General features: G+C 62.3%; 1 protein-coding gene across 7 annotated transcripts in view; it reads left to right on the top strand.

Moving 5' to 3' along the window:
• The first annotated feature begins 150 nt into the window (after nucleotides 1–150).
• Nucleotides 151–15,086, top strand: part of FAN1 (FANCD2 and FANCI associated nuclease 1) — a 16,773-nt gene continuing 1,837 nt past the window's right edge. The window contains exons 1-14 of one of the 7 annotated variants that reach the window (XM_039853462.1): nucleotides 151–255; nucleotides 668–2,062; nucleotides 4,121–4,261; nucleotides 4,962–5,163; nucleotides 5,690–5,911; nucleotides 6,519–6,638; nucleotides 6,918–7,049; nucleotides 8,179–8,287; nucleotides 9,006–9,125; nucleotides 11,797–11,961; nucleotides 12,369–12,516; nucleotides 13,408–13,511; nucleotides 14,012–14,206; nucleotides 14,933–15,061. In XM_039853462.1, coding sequence (XP_039709396.1) covers nucleotides 826–2,062; nucleotides 4,121–4,261; nucleotides 4,962–5,163; nucleotides 5,690–5,911; nucleotides 6,519–6,638; nucleotides 6,918–7,049; nucleotides 8,179–8,287; nucleotides 9,006–9,125; nucleotides 11,797–11,961; nucleotides 12,369–12,516; nucleotides 13,408–13,511; nucleotides 14,012–14,206; nucleotides 14,933–15,061 — 3,024 coding nt within the window. In that variant the 5' untranslated portion in view covers nucleotides 151–255; nucleotides 668–825. Of the gene's footprint in view, nucleotides 256–667; nucleotides 2,063–4,120; nucleotides 4,262–4,961; nucleotides 5,164–5,689; nucleotides 5,912–6,518; nucleotides 6,639–6,917; nucleotides 7,050–8,178; nucleotides 8,288–9,005; nucleotides 9,276–10,599; nucleotides 11,962–12,368; nucleotides 12,517–13,407; nucleotides 13,512–14,011; nucleotides 14,207–14,932; nucleotides 15,062–15,086 lie in introns of those variants that run through there. The other 6 variants (XM_039853459.1, XM_039853458.1, XM_039853464.1 and 3 more) reach the window with 6 other exon arrangements.

Genomic DNA, 15,086 nt, shown 5'->3' with positions numbered 1-15,086 from the left:
CCCCGCCGCCCGGGAGCGGATCGCGCCTGCGCGCGGGCTTGGGGGGGGCGGGGCATCGATCGCTCGGGGCTCCACTTGCCCGGGCTGTGCGCGCCGGGCCGCGGGGATCGGCTGGGCGCGGGGATCGGCTGGGCTCGGGGATCGGCTGGGCGCGCCTGCGCGGGGCCTGGACGGAGGACGCGGGCGGCTGGCGGCGGCGGGTCCGCGGCCCCACGTGCGCGCGCCAGGTGCGCGGACGCCAGGTGTGCACCCCAGGTGTGTGGACGCGGCCCCGGGCACCGGCTCGGGGGCCGCAGCTGCGGCAGGGGCGCCAGGCGTGCAATGCACAGAGGCCCGCGGCTCGGGGGGGGAGTGAGCCTGGGGTCGCGCACACAGGCCTGTGTCCCCCAAGAGTTACCAATGCAGTGGCCTGGTCTTTAGGAAGGTTCTGGGGTGGTCACATTGACCTTTTTAAAAGCGGATGATTTAAGATCGTAGCGGAGGTCGCAGAAGCTGCCCCTACAGAGGCCAGCGCTGTCGCGGCCGCATGGTCACCGCGGTGCCCGGAGCCGAGGCGCCCCGCCTCCCCCCAGAGCTGTCATCACGGCAGCTGCCGCCCTTGCTCACTTGTCCCCTCTGCTTTGAATTCACGAAAACGTGTCTGAGCCACGCGTGTTTTATCTTGCAGGCTTTGGAAGTCGCCTACACGAATACCATGAAGTCAGGGAGAACCCCGCCTTCTGTCATTTCTTCAAGTCAGGGACGTAAAAGCAAAGCCCGGCCCGCTCTCCCCGGTGACAGCCCGCGTCGTGTTACCCGAAGCGCCCAGCTCCTCAGAGCCTCAGGATGCCCGGAGGGACATCACCCGCCACGAAAAGACCCCGGAGAAGTTTATCCAGCAGCAAAAGCAGCAGAAGGGATGCGAGGTCCATCGTCCTGTTCTTCAGCAGCGAGGCCCCCGCGAGGCTCGCCTGCCCCGTCTGCGGCAAGATGGTGCCGAGGGACACCTTGAACCGGCACCTGGACGACAGGTGTGCCGACGGCGGTGGCGCCAGCCCGGTGCCGGGGCCCGGCGGCTCGGCCCGTTCGCACGTGTCCGCAGCGGACTCCACCCGCGTCGCCGTGGAGGGCGTGACAGCGGAGAAGCAGTCACCCTCGAAGACGAACTTAGCCCCCGGCCCAAGCGACCCGGCCAAAGCGGGCGGCGAAGCCCGGACCAGCCCCTACTTTAAAGGTCCGGGCGACCCGCCGTGCGAGACGCAGTGGGCACGGAGACCGCGCCACGTGGAAGTCATTGCTTTGGGAAGCCTGTCGTCTAAGTTGTCCAGGAGATACGCGAAGGCCACACGGTCGGGAGACGAGCCCCAGGACGTCGCCGGCCACAGTCGGCGGAGCTCCCCGGCCGCAGCGGCGAGGGCGGCAGACGGGGCGGACGAGGACCGCGTCCTGAGCACTTCTCAGAAGGAAAACCTGTTTGCCTGTGGGTCTCCTCAGGAGCAGAGTGGCCCCGAGCGTGCTCTGGAAGGCTCTACGATGGCGGTGACGGCAGCCGGAAGCCAAAAGGCGCCCCAGGAGCGTGGGAGAGCGGCCCTCACCCCCGCCCGCTCGGAGAATGCCCCCGGGCCGTCCTCGCCAGGCCCCGCTCTGGGGACTGGATTACAGGTGGCTTCAGAGGACAGCGCTGCAGAGCGGGGGAGTGGCAGAGGAGACGGCGGCGGTGTGGAAGGAGGTGGGGCGGGGAGCCGGGACGAAGGTCGCACGACTGTCGCTCCCCAGGCTGGAACCCAGGCGGCGTCGGAGGGGGAGGCCGGATCCCATAGCTGCAGACGCGATGCTTCCACCTGCAGCAACGTCCCCGAACTTCCTCTGGGACGTGACAGTGGCTTAAAGGTCGAGGTCACCCGCGGAGCTCCTCTGGAGCCGGCGTCCAGCTGCGGGGCCGCGGGCTCGGCGTCCCCCGGCCACCCTTACTACCTTCAGAGCTTCCTGGTGGTGCTGGACGCCGTGTTTGGGGACGAAGACGACAGGAAGCTCTTCGACGAGCAGGAGAGAGGAATTGTAACCAAGTTTTATCAATTATCAGGTAGTATAAGCCTATTCGTTTCTGGGTTTTTGTCTCCCATTTGCGTGACGCGATGGGCAGTGATCTGGCCGCAAGGAGTCACTGTGGTTTTGCGACTCCTGTGGGCATCCTCGTGGGGGTCAGAACCTTCTACGAGGTTCCTCTAGACAAGGGGATGCGGGTAAGAGGCGGGACTTGGTGCCCGGTGACGCCCGGGCCCGCAGGTCCTCGCTTGCCACCCCCCACGGTGTCACACGGGTCCTCGCCCGGCGCCGTCTTGTTCGGGACCTCTGGATGCAACGTCGACGACACGGCGTAGGACCTTAACCCTCGTTAATGTCCGTCAGCCCGTGGGAAAACTGGGTTGGTTATGCTTCGTTTCACTTAAAGCCGCAGAACCCGGCCGTGACGTTAAGTGAGGGTTTCCCGCCTCCGATGGTTGTAAAACCACCTTTTCCAGATTAAAAAAAAAAAAGAAAAGAAACGACGCGACTTAGAAAAGTGTACTGTGCGTTCTGAGCACGTCGTGAAGCGTAGGGATAGGCCGTGTGGTTTTTGCACGCCATTTCTTTAAAAATGAAAGTCAAAGGAGATACAGCAAAAAGCAAACCGGGCTATCTCGAGACATAGTTTTTCCCCAACGGTATTTTGGGTTCCTGGACTCGACCTTTTAAAGTCTGCGTGTGCGTGTGTGTGTGTGTGTGTGAGCTAAACTGGTGCATTTAAAGACGTCAGTCTGTGCCTCGAATCTTGGCGGGCAGTGGTGGCTCTAAGCCACGGGTGCAGGTTGGGAACAAAAGCCACCTTGTGATAAGTCGTGCCTTGATCCAGAGGGCCACAGTGGCACGTGGAACCCCGTCCCTTCCGAGGTGGGAACGCTCGGTTGGGGGCACACTGACCCCCAGGGACGTGGAGCAGGTCTGAAGTCTCAGGAGATTACAAAACCCTGACCGTCACCCCTGACGCTTAGCGGGCGGTTTGTTTTAAACGCACACGGCGGTGTTAATTACGATCGTCCTTGTGTTTCTAACACGCGAGTCGCACGTGGCAGAGCTGCACGGGCCTCCACGCGGCTTCTGTCTGTGCAGGTGCTTTTCTCCCAGAGCGGGCACACGTCTTTGGCTGGGTGCTGCTGGCATTCGTGGGTGCCCGTGTCGGAGCAGTCGGTGGCTCTGTGCTTCCGTCTAATGAAGAAACATGGCCGGTTGCCCCAGCACGAGTTCAAGTTCTTGTGCGTTTCTCAGAGAATCATTTACAGTCCGTGAAAGCAGCTACTGCTAATTGCTTTTGCTCCTTTTAAGAAAAAGAGAAAAGTAAAGGTCGAATGTTAAAAAAATATGGAATTGTACCATTTTACAGTTGGCAGAGACTTAATGATAATCTGAGAACTGAGACCAAACACGTTACTCAAATAGCTTGGCTGAGGTCACCGAGAGAGGTGGCCGCCCCACCGAAGCTAGGCATTGTCCGAAAAATCTTTTGGTGGAAATTATCGTCAACCAAAAATAGAACGATGTCAATTAAACTGAGAGCAGAATGACTGGCATGCTGGGGAGGGCTTCTCCGAAGGAGCCGAAGGTAGCCAGAAAACGGGGAACCTCGTTCTTAGAAGTTTAAAAACCGTCGATAATCATTACCAACCGGGAACTCATTTTACGGTTCGTAGGCCAGTCCCGGCCGCTCATCTCGTGGAATCTACCCCCCAGCTCTGGGGGGTGGCGTGTTTGACCTCCGTCCACCCTCTGCTTTCGCTCGCTCTCTCTTTTTTTAAAGTAGAGGAGAAAATGAAGTCTCAGGAAGGTTCGGCGACTTCATTCCATTTAGAATTGGCCCAGGGTTTTCCATTCCGCATGGCGATTCCTGTACACACCGCCGACGACATCTCTCTGGGGCCTTCTCTCTCAAATAAACTACGTCTCCCAGGGGAGAAAAGGAGTTTCTTGGAAGATCAGTTGAGGGGAAAATAAGTGTATTTCTAATAACAGAGTGTATTTTAGACACCTCAATTTAAAAGAACAGGTGACGTTTCTATGTTGTTTTGAGAAGAAAGATAATATTTTTCGTTGTTCTCGATTGCAGATAGTGGTCAGAAGTTATATGTGAGACTCTTTCAACGTAAATTCAGCTGGATGAAGCTGAGTAAATTGGACTATGAGGAGATCGCCCCCGACTTAATGCCTGTGATTGCAGAGCTGAAGGCAGCAGGCTTTCTGCAGACAGGTACGAGCCGGCTCAGGGAGCGCGAGAGCGACGTATTATGTGTTTAAGCTGAGTTTTGAATCTTCTGAGGGCAGTGAATTACTCCTGTGGTGCTAAAGCCATCGTCAGCCTGGGTTAAGGCAACTGTAACCTTCATCTTCCGCCCACGTGCACACACAGACCGGTCTCGGCTTATAGGTCGACGGCCTCAGGACCGTGGGTGGCCGTGGCCGTCTGGGCAGCCGCGTGCGTGGAGGTGCACCTGCGTGGAGCCCAGCGCCGCGGGGGGCGCTTGGGCGTCGGGAGACTGGTAGCCGTGCGTCTCGGGTTCACGTTGCTGACACGTGAGACCGAAAGAGGCAACTCCAGCCGAAGCAGAAGGTCACGAGCGTCTCTGCCCCGTTGCACTTGGGGGGTTACGTTCCGAAGAGCGAAGTCACCAGTGGGCGTGGAGGGCGGAGGCCCGAACCGTCAGGAATGGCCGCGTGTCGTCACGCGATTCAGATTCTCCTGTCCTTTTTCGTGCGACGTTCCGTCAGCATTTCCCTGAGAGATCTCTTTTCTCTGTTCTTCAGTGATTGTTCTAGAAGGCAAACTACGGTTTCCGCAGTAGGATTTCATTTCGTTTGCCTCTGACTGAGCTTCCTTCTTCACAGAGTAAATAACGCTGGGAAACGGTAAGAGTCGTTAAAAGGGTTTTTGATGTTTTTGACCGTTTCAGAGTCCGAGTTGCAAGAACTCCCTGAAGCGCTGGACCTGCTTTCGGCTCCCGAGCTCAAAGCCCTGGGGAAGACGTTCCACGTGGCGAGTCCCGGGGGCCAGAGGCAGCAGCTGGCGGGCGCTTTGCTCAGACTGGCCAGGCAGCCCTCGGTCTGCCCTTGGGCCCGGGGCCAGCCCGGAGTCGGCACCGTGATTTTAAAAAGGTTTTGTCGCATGTTGTCACAGCACACGCATTTAGAACGTTGGTTTTGCGCATGGATTGAGAATAGGTGGTTCCTGTTTCCTGTTGGAACTGCTCATTTCATCTCGGGCGCCACGACTGGATGCCTTCTCGGTTTCTTATTCATAATTCTTATCAGACCATACTAAATTCTAGGACCGAGAAAAATCAGTCGGATTTTTATTTATAACCTTTTTATTGACGTGGAATCTGTCAATCTTCATATGCAACTTTTCTTGAGTTTAAACCTAAAAATTTACCAAAACCGGGGGGGTGTCATTTATCTTTGTTTGGAGATAAAATCTCATTTCATCCTCACCGTGTCCCCAGGTGAGGCTCTGAGCCCCAGAGAGGTTATGGAAACCTCCGTGTCCCTTAGCTGAAAGTGACCGATGGGCTTCGGGCTCGATCGTGAATGCCCCTCGACCTTATCCCACGGATGTAATTTCTAAAATCCGACGTCCGAATGCTGAAAAGCCAGAAACCCGTTTTGCTTCGCATGTCCGCAGAGCGAAGGCCGTGGCGGGACCGGCCCTGAGGGTGCACGGTGGCCCGCGGGCCGTGTTCTCGCGTGCCCTGCTGCTCTTCGACCTGGCCGAGGCCCCGGAGGAGGACAGCGGCCGGGACCCGCTCGCGGCTGTGCTGCTGGCCGGCCTGGGCCGGGTGGCATTTCCTCGGTACACCGTCAGCCGGACAGCCCGCATCTTCCAGGACAGAGACGACCTCATCAGGTCAGGTCAGGCGAGCGGCCGGGGGCGCCGTGGGTCCCTAGGCGTCCCTAAGGGTTGACCGTTGCGTTTTGCCGGCCACGGCGGACACCGAAGTCCGCAGCCCAAATGGTGGTTTTGTTCTGTTATTTGCTACCTCACGTGTACACGTTTCTGGGACGACGGGGGGGTACGTAGGGACGTGTCGGGTTACCGGGGGGTTGGGGCCGAGCTGCGAACGTCTTCTCTGGCTTCGGTTCCCGAGTGGCTTCGGAAGGAAGCATTTTTGAGCGTGTCGCTGGCGTAGACGAGGCGGAAGGTGGGTCCCTTCCTGCTGACGCCCCAGGTAATGTGACTGCCAGCTCGTGTACTCACCCGCGCGTGCACACGGCACACGTTTTCACGTGTCTGCCTGGGCTCGGGGATTTAGGGAACGTTTGCTTTGACTGGCGAAAGTAGGTTTTGGCAGAAAATGGCACAGGTCTTACGGGAAAAACATACTCGGGTTTCGTAAACAAACCCTCCTTTTATGTGAAAAATTAATTTGGCTTTCCCGAAATGTCACTTCTGATTCTGACGTCAGGTTTGGGACTCAGATTTAAGAGACGTGGATTCTGATACTTGATTTCAGGGCAGCCGTTTGCACGCTGTTTAGTACGTGCTTCAAAGAGCGAAGCCATCGGAACGATTCAAAGCCGTGTCGCTGTAAACCGACTTTAGCTCACTTTGCCCAGCTCACTTTGTCAGGAAGGTCAGCATCCTGCTCGGATTCCACCGGAATAACTGGAATAATCCGTCGAACCTTCTCCTCATTCCTCTGACTCTGCTTTTAGTCGCCCCGCGTGGTTTGACGTGTTTGCTCTCAGTGGCTTCATGCTTTTCTCTCTTGGGACAGTCCGTGCCCTGAAGCCCGGTTCCAGCCTCCGTCCCAACGAACCGGACACCACGGTCTGCCTCAGTCTCTGCGTCTGTGCGGATTTTCCGCACAGCGCTCACGTTTGAACCGCGGATGGCGCGCGTGTTCCCCCAGGTACGCAGCGGCCACCCACACGCTGAGTGACGTCTGTGCCGCCGTGGCCAGCGGGGACTTGAAGGACGCTCGCGAGCTCTGCCAGCGTGCCCGCGGGGACTGGAGCGCACTGCGCGGCCACCCGGCTCTGAGGTGAGCTGTCTCTAGGCCCCGGCACAGTTTTTCTTGCCGACCAGGTCGGCGCCGCCGCTTCCGGCAGACTCCTCGTGGGGACCACACGGCCCCCGCAGTTCCGCGGCCGGACCCGCCGTGGAGCGGAGCGTCACGCTTGCTTTGTGGGGTCGGGGTGCCGCGGAGGGGGAGGAAGCGTCTAGAAGTTTGGCGGGAGTGGATGGGGTTGACGTAGCTCGGGTCCCGTGCCACGCACCTCCAGGCACACACGCCCGGGCGTCGGGCGGGCCCTCCGGGGGTGCTGGCTCCCCTGAGGGTGGACAGCGGAGTGTCAGCGTGGGGACAGTGGGGACAGACGTGGCTGGCGTGTGACACGTGGTCTCGGTGGAAATTCACGTAGGGGATGTTCTACACTCACCGTATACCCCAAAAGTTCAAGGACGCGGCACGTGAGCCTTCAGGTTTTGCGTTTGATAAACGTCAAACATGTTCCATATCAGGAAATTTTTTCTTCGTCGTTACACAGGGATGAGAACAATTAGCAACATTAACTATCTCCAAAAAACTGTTAGGACGTGAAGTTCACGTGGAAACGACGTGGGCTTAAAACCGTAGTCCGGAGGCGCCGTCCCTGTCCCCCCGTGCTGCGTGGGGGTGTCCCGAGCTCGGGGGGATTCGCGAGGACCCCCCTGGGGACGAACTAAGCAGCGACGTGCACTGGGGCAGCTTCTTAGGGGGGTTCAGGTAAATGTGGGAGCTTTTCTCAGACCGAACAGCAAAATGGTGGTGAAAACGTGTTAGTGGCTGACTCGTCACGAAACAGTCACAGCTAGAAGTCAGTGGCCGCTCAGCAGCGGTTGGCTGGCCGCTTCTGCCCGAGGCCGGCGGTCCCTGTCCTGGGCTTTGCGGGCCGGACGGTCTGGGCCGCGGCCACGTAACGCGATGCGGTGGCCGGGAGCCGAGGCGGTGGCCGGCGGTCCTCGACCCACCGCGCTGCCCAGCGGCCCGGGGACGGCGGGCGCCCGGACGCCGTGGCGGGATCTCGCCCACGTGGACGGCGGACGGCGCTCGGCGCGGCCCTGTGTCGCAGGCCGGAGGCGGCCCGCGGTGCGCGTGGCCGGCTCCCGACGTGCCGCCCCGCTGTCCCCAGGCTCCACGAGGGCTTGCCCGTGTTCCTGCGACGCTTCACCGTGGGCTGGGTCTATACGCAGGTGTCGTCGCGGGCCGTGGACATCCTGCAGAGGCTGCACATGTACGAGGTGAGGGCAGGAGGCCCGTGGCATGGACGGTCACGCCGGCCCCCGCGAGGGTTCTGGTAGGCCGGGGCACACACACAGCCCTGGGCGGAGCCCCCAAACTTTGGGGGGGAGCCTCACACCGCTGTGGTTCCCCGCAGCCATCACAGACCGTCCCGAAACCGTTTACAATCCCGTCCAAAATTGGGTCGTATCCGTCCTTACGCTAACGTGAGAACCGGGACTCAGCTTTGGTTCTGGTGGACGGTGTGTATTGGGAAATGGTATTTTATGGAGCACATGTGGAGGCCCGGCTCCTGACCTGACCCGTGAATCCCGGGGGGTTCCCTGTGATGGCTTCGGAGGCTCTGGGGACCCACAGCTGCGTGTTCGTGGGCTTCGCGCATCCTCAGGAGAGCCGTTAGATGTTTCCAGGAGGCCTGTGAACCACAGAAGGCGGGTTAAGGTGCCCTCCCCTCCCCAAAGGCCTCACACTGGCTCCCGTAGCACCGGATGTGCAGCCCGGCCCGGCCCGCTGCCTAGAACCGCATCCTGTGTGGCCGTCGCTGGCTGGCGGATTTGCAGAGGATGTCGGCCGTGTCTGCAGCTAGCGGGACCTGGCTGAGGAGGAGGGACGCCTCGGGGGGCTCGGGCTTAGAGTGTAAATAGATGCTTCAGGACCGTGCGTGGCCGGCCTCGCTTGCTTGTCGAGTCTAACGTGCTTCCTCTGTGGCTGCGGCAGGAAGCGGTCCAAGAACTCGAGGACCTTCTGTCCCAGAGGGTGTACTGCCCAGACAGCAGGGGCCGATGGTGGGACAGACTGGCTCTCAACCTCCACCAGCACCTGAAGCGCCCCGAGCAGGTACGAGCAGGTCCTGGCAGCGGCACTCACCTGGCCTGCTTACAGGTCTGCGTGAATTCGAGCATAGCTAACTATGAATACCTCACCCACCTAAATGGCACTGGGACAGTCATCTTTCTAACGTCCTGTGTTCTTCCCACCCCGAAAGAGGTAACAAGGGAGTGACACGGCCAGTGAAGGCGGGTGGCCGTCGCCTCTGCCAGTGACCTGGCAGCCGGCCTGGGACGCGGGAGGGTTGGCCGTGCCGCCCTCAGTGGGGTTCCAGAAAGGGGCTTTTTGTTTCGGAAACAGTGATTTCGCTCATTCGGGGCGTGGGGGCTGCAGGCGGCAGGGCTGGTGAAATGCACGTTCTCCCTTAGCGCAGGGACTCTGAGTGGTGACCAGTGACCCTGTCCCTCTGGGAAACGCTATGCTTTGCTCCTGGGAAAGGTGTTCTCTGACTCGCCCCGAGCAGGCCACCTTCTCTCCCGGGGACCCCGTGGCCTCTGTGGCCGAGCAGCCTGGGCCCCTGCAGCTGCCGCAGCTGAGCCGGAGGGAACAGTGGCCCTTTGTGTGGCCGCCTGAGGTCCCCCGTCCCCACGCCAGCCTGCAGTTGGCGTGAACAGAAGGGACTGTGCCTCTGGCGGCTTCTGCTTTTCCTGGTGGCACACTGAGTGAGTCAGGCCGACGTGGGGGTGGAAACATGGACCGGGGACGAAAAGGGGCGGGAAGTGGGGGAACCGTCTTCGCCCACTGGAACAAAGCGCCTGGGTGCATGGGCGTCAGCATCAGCGGGGGACGGGGTATGGCGCTTCCGGCCCCTCCGGCTTTTTCAGCCCAAATAGCCAGAAAAAGCGGCTGCCGCCGGGCGGAGGGTGGAGGGGGCCCGGGCAGGTTGCTGCGTCCTCGCGCCGGAGTGACGGGTCCCGGGAGCTGACCGCCCCCGTCACCCCAGGTCTGCCGGCAGCAGCGCCGGCTCCTGGAGGAGGACGGGCCTCCGAGCGTCGTTTAGAGCTTGATGGAAAATCGTGCTTCCTCTCGGCCTCGTCCCAAGATCTTGCCGGCCACGCTCGTAACTGCCATTCCTTTGTTACCTTGGCTTGGGCGGCTCCCACCGGTCTCCAGGGACGGGCGTGCCACAGAGGGCCGGCGGCCCGTCCCCTCCCGCGGCCAGGCCCCCGCCGGCCCCGTGGCGGGGTAGCAGCGGCCGCGTCCCACAGCCTGTGTCCCACGCTGTCCCCTCCTCTGCCACGCCCCCAGCGGCCTCCTCCGTCACCGATTTCCAGGTTTTTAGGGGTTTTTTAAATTTATTATTTCTCCATAGCAGTAAAATACACACGGCGTAAATCAGCTCGCCTTTAGCTCCCTTAGGTGTAGCCTGGGGGGTCACACCCGGGGCGGGCTCCAGCCTGATGAGACCCCTGCTCAGCTCCTGGGGACCTGCCCCCCTGCTTCCACAGCACTGGAGTCACTTTACCTCCCGCCCCCGCTGCAGGGCAGGGCCAGCTGCCCCCAGGGACGGGGCCCGCGCCCTGCGGAGCGAGTGGAAGGCATTCGGCACACACGCCAAAGCAGAGTCCACGGCAGGGTCGCGTAGAAGAAGGTGACGCCCCACAAACGGAGCGTGGCCTCCTCTCGGAGGCGGAGGAAAGACAGTGACTGCAGAGAGAGGCACCGAGGGGGCCCCGAGCGCCGGGGAATTCCGCGTCTGCCATCCTGGGGTCCCCACTTCCTTCGATGGGGGCCGACCGTGAGGAAGGGGGAGTGTGGGGCGTGGCAAGGGACGAATTTGCAGAGCGAGGGGCCCGCTGCCCGCTCCCGGCCTTTGGAGCTCAGGTTCCCCGTGGTTTTAGCCACCGAGGGACCGACCCCTGGTCCCCGGCTCCGCTGCACAGGTGTGGGGCACGGGGTGTGAGTCCAGCGGACGCCTCCCTCCGCTCTGAAGGCATCTCTGGGCCTGGCTGCGGGCTCGTCACCACAGCCGTCCCTGAACGTGGCCGGGGTCACAGTTGAATCCTCTGGCCTCCGCCCTGCGTCACCAGCGCCCCCTGCACCCCAGCCGACCCTTCCTCTCTTCTACCCGATCGTGGTCGCCCGGGTTGGGAGGTGTGAAGCGGTGTCCAGTTGTGGCTTTCGGTGTGTTTATCTGTCCAACTCCGAATATTCTTAGGGCCTTCATTTTCTCTTTCCGGCCTAAGGTTCTCCCCATCAGGGCGAGTCTGGACCAGCCCTGGGGTTCCTGCCCTCGTGGGACCCACTTGGCAGCCCCGAGGCGGTCACGGGCCTGGTCCTGCACTGGAGACGCTCGCTCCGTGCCCGGGGCTGGGGGACTGGTCTCCTTTCGAATGTCCCCAGGTGCCGCGCGGAGCCCGGTCTCTCTCTCCAGCCTCCTCCGGCCCAGGACGCAGGGTTGTCCCTGACTTTCCCGGTCTCTGTGGCAGTGGAGACTTTGTCTGCACACGGAACGGGGAGCCCGTCAGATGATGGGCCACCGGTGTTCCAGACGGTTCTGCTCCGGTTCAGGGTCCGTCTGCATCAGTGCCATCCAAGGGCCACTGGTCATCCTGGAAGCGCCGCTCCGCGCATTCCTATCCGGCGGTCTGGAGAGTCGGTTGCGGGGTGTCCTGCCCCACGGACTCGGGGGGCCCCCCGGGTCTTCCTGGGCCCCGACGTGGCCCCTGCTCTCTGCTAGGCTGTTAGGTGCATCGCGGAAGGGCTGGCAGACCCGGAGGTACGGACGGGACACCGCCTGTCGCTGTACCAGAGGGCCGTGCGTCTGAGAGAGTCCCCGACCTGTCACAGGGTCAAGCACCTCTTCCGCCAGCTGCCGGAAGTGACCGTGGACGACGTGAAGCACGTGAGTCCGTGTCCTGGGCACCCTTGGGTCTCGCCCGCGGGGAGCAGCCTCGGAACGGTTCCCTGTCTTCCCTCTGCGACTCGGAAGATGCTGACGCCCGCGTGGGACCGTGGGACGTCGCTGTCACCGCCGGCCGGCTTTCTGTAAAACTCCGAGTCAGAAGCTCACAGCCTGCGCCCGTTCCTCCCGCGGGGTCAGGACCCCTGGGGACAGCTCTGGGGTCCACATGCTCCCCGGGGGCCGAGGCAGTGACCGTCCAGAACCTCGCCGGAGCCCAGTGCGGGTCCCAGGCCGGGCGCAGTGCTGAGCATTCGGGGCGTGCAGGGCAGGGTGTCCTCGGACGCCAGAGTCGGGTTCGCACGCCTGTCGCTGAAGCGAGGCTGACGGATGTCGTCCTGTCATCTCAGGTGACCATCTCAGGCCGGCTGTGCCCGCAGCACGGGATGGGCAAGTCCGTGTTTGTGATGGAGGCCGGGGGGCCCGCCCCGGCCACCGCCCTGTGCTCCGTGGAAGAGCTGGCCCTGGACCATTACCGACGCAGTGGCTTCGACCGAGGTACCCGACGCGCGGCGTATCTCCCGGCCCCGTCACCGTGGCGGCCGTGAGCTGACATCCGGCCGTCCTGTCCCTCATGAGAGGTGCCGCTGGCTGGGGAGGGCTTGGGGAAGAATTTCGCTGTGGTCGTGAAAGGCCCACCACTCGGCCAGTGTCTGGCACTTAATGTGAGGGGACAGCTCCGTGGGACATTAGGCAAGTGAGGCCGGCTTGTCCGGCTGGGGACGAGGGAGGACGGGGGACTGACGGGTGCCACCTGGTAACAGACCCATCAGAGGGGCTGGAGCCGGGAGCCGAGGGCCTGCGTGAGTCCGTTGTCCGTCTGCCGTCCTTTGGGGTCACGGAGGGAGGCTGCAGGGACGAGGAGCTGGGACACGGGGCAGGAGGGAGCACAGCACAGCCCGAGCCGGGCAGGACAGAGCGGCCCCGCCACTCCCCATGGGCCATGTCCCCAGAGCACTGTCGCATGGGACACACACATGGCCGCCTGGCCTGTCATCCCGTGCTGCGGTGTGACCAGACAGGGAGCTCTCGGGCCGGCTGGACGGACGCCTCCCAGCCTGTCAGGGGGGTCCTGCTGGCCAGCACCTCCTGTGGCCCAGGCTGTGAAGTGGGGACAGGGGTGTCCCCGTGGCTGCCTACGTTCCTGGCAGGGGCGCAACGCACAAGACCCCCTGAGGCAGGCCGAGCCCTCAGCCCCCCTCAGACTGAGGCTTGGGCACGTGGCGAGGCACTCTGGGATTTTTGCCCGTAAACAGGCTTCTGTGTATGTCACGTACGGAGCGGGCCGGGAACGGCATGAGGACGGCGTGTGCGTCTGAATCCACGTTATTTCGCACGGCGGGGCGGGCTGCCGGGCACTGAGCCCCTCTGTCGCGTGCCCTGCCGTAGGCATCCACGGGGAAGGGTCCACCTTCACCACGCTGTACGGCCTCCTCCTGTGGGACGTCATCTTCATGGACGGGGTGCCCGACGCCTTCAGGAACGCCTACCAGGTACCCAGCCCGGGCCGCGCCCCGGGCGCACACGCCGAGGTGAGCGGACGCTGCCGGGCTTCGGGCCCCGCGGCCGCCAGAAGCCACCGCAGGCTCCGGTCACCGGGCTGGTTCCCGTGAAAGGGTCTTTCTGTTCACGAGTCTGATTCGTGGCGTTTAGGGGCCGCGTGTGCTGCTGACTCGCTGCCCGCGCTCCCAGACGTGGGTGTGGCTCCCGCCGCAGCCCGCCGAGGCCTGGCCGGGCCCGGGGCCGGGCGCTCACAGCCATGCTGTCCCCACGCCCACCGACGGTGCCCCCGACCCTCCCGAAAGCCCTTCTCCCGCACGGTTACGCCGAAGAGCCCGCGTGCCCAGATTCCTGAGACGCTTTTGACATATCTTTTGAGGAAAAGACGGTGCCAGCTCCGTGGGCTCGGCCAGTTTCCGCATGTCCTGGGCGTTGCGTGGCGTCGGTGAATCGGTTCCCGCCAGGTGAGTCTGAGGTGTCGCCCCGCCCGCAGGCGCTCCCGCTGGACCTCTGCACGGACAGCTTCTACGCCAGCAGGCGGCCGGCCATCGAGGCCAGGCTGCAGCTGATCCACCACGCCCCGGCCGAGAGCCTGCGGGCCTGGGTGGCCGCCACGTGGCAGGCCCAGCACGGCAGAGCGGCTTCCATCGTCAGCTGGGACCGCTTCGCATCTCTGCAGCAAGCGCAGGTGAAAACGGCGCCCGACACACCTGTCTCTGTGTGCGCACGTGTGGGTGTGTGTGTGCGCACTGCACATGTGTGTGCACTGTACACATGTATCGCACGGGATTGCGTACGGGCATGTGCATCCGTGTGCACACGTGCACATGCGCTCATGCACGTATATGTGTGTGCGTGCGCACACATCCACACATGTGCACATGCACGTGTACGTGTGCATGCGCGTGGGGCGTGTGCACAAGCATGTGTGTGTGTGGGGGGGTGCATGTGTATGCAAGCATGTACATGTGTGCTTGTGTGTGTGCATGTGTGTATGTGCATGTCTGCTCGTGTGCATGTGCATTTATGATACCCCAGCCCAGATGCTAGTTATGGGTGGGCACACGTCAGGGCACACGACAAGCCCCAGCCGTGCCTTCTCCCCCTCAGCTGACAGCTCCCCTTTGCCGGAGCTGTGGCCCCCACGAGGCGGATGCCGTCCCCGTCCCTGTGGCTGCTGGCCTCTGAGCCATCGCTGTCACATTCCTGAGGGCTTCTTCCTAATTCCCGCTTCTTCGGCTGCTCCCAGGATTTTCCCAGCTGGGCAGACGTGCTGTAGCCACTGGGGCCCTGGTGCCAGGCGTCCTGGGCTCCTTTCTGCCGGGGCCACCTCCGCTCTCCCTGCTGTGGACCTGGGGGGCAGCTCAGGGCCTGTCACGGGGGGCTGGCTAGTCACCGTGTGTTCTGTGTGCAGGACCTCGTCTCCTGCCTGGGGGGCCGCGTCCTCAGCGGCGTGTGCCGGCGTCTGGCCACAGACTTCCGCCACTGCCGGGGGGGCCTCCCGGACCTGGTCGTGTGGAGCTCCCGGAACCGTCGCTTCAAGGTCAGTCGAGCAGAGTGGGAAGTCC

This window comes from Pteropus medius, unplaced genomic scaffold (genome assembly GCF_902729225.1).
Source record: "Pteropus medius unplaced genomic scaffold, Ma_sr-lr_union100, whole genome shotgun sequence".
NCBI lineage: Eukaryota > Metazoa > Chordata > Mammalia > Chiroptera > Pteropodidae > Pteropus > Pteropus medius.
The sequence above is the reverse complement of the archived record's forward strand: the minus strand, read 5'-3'. Positions and strand labels throughout refer to the sequence as shown.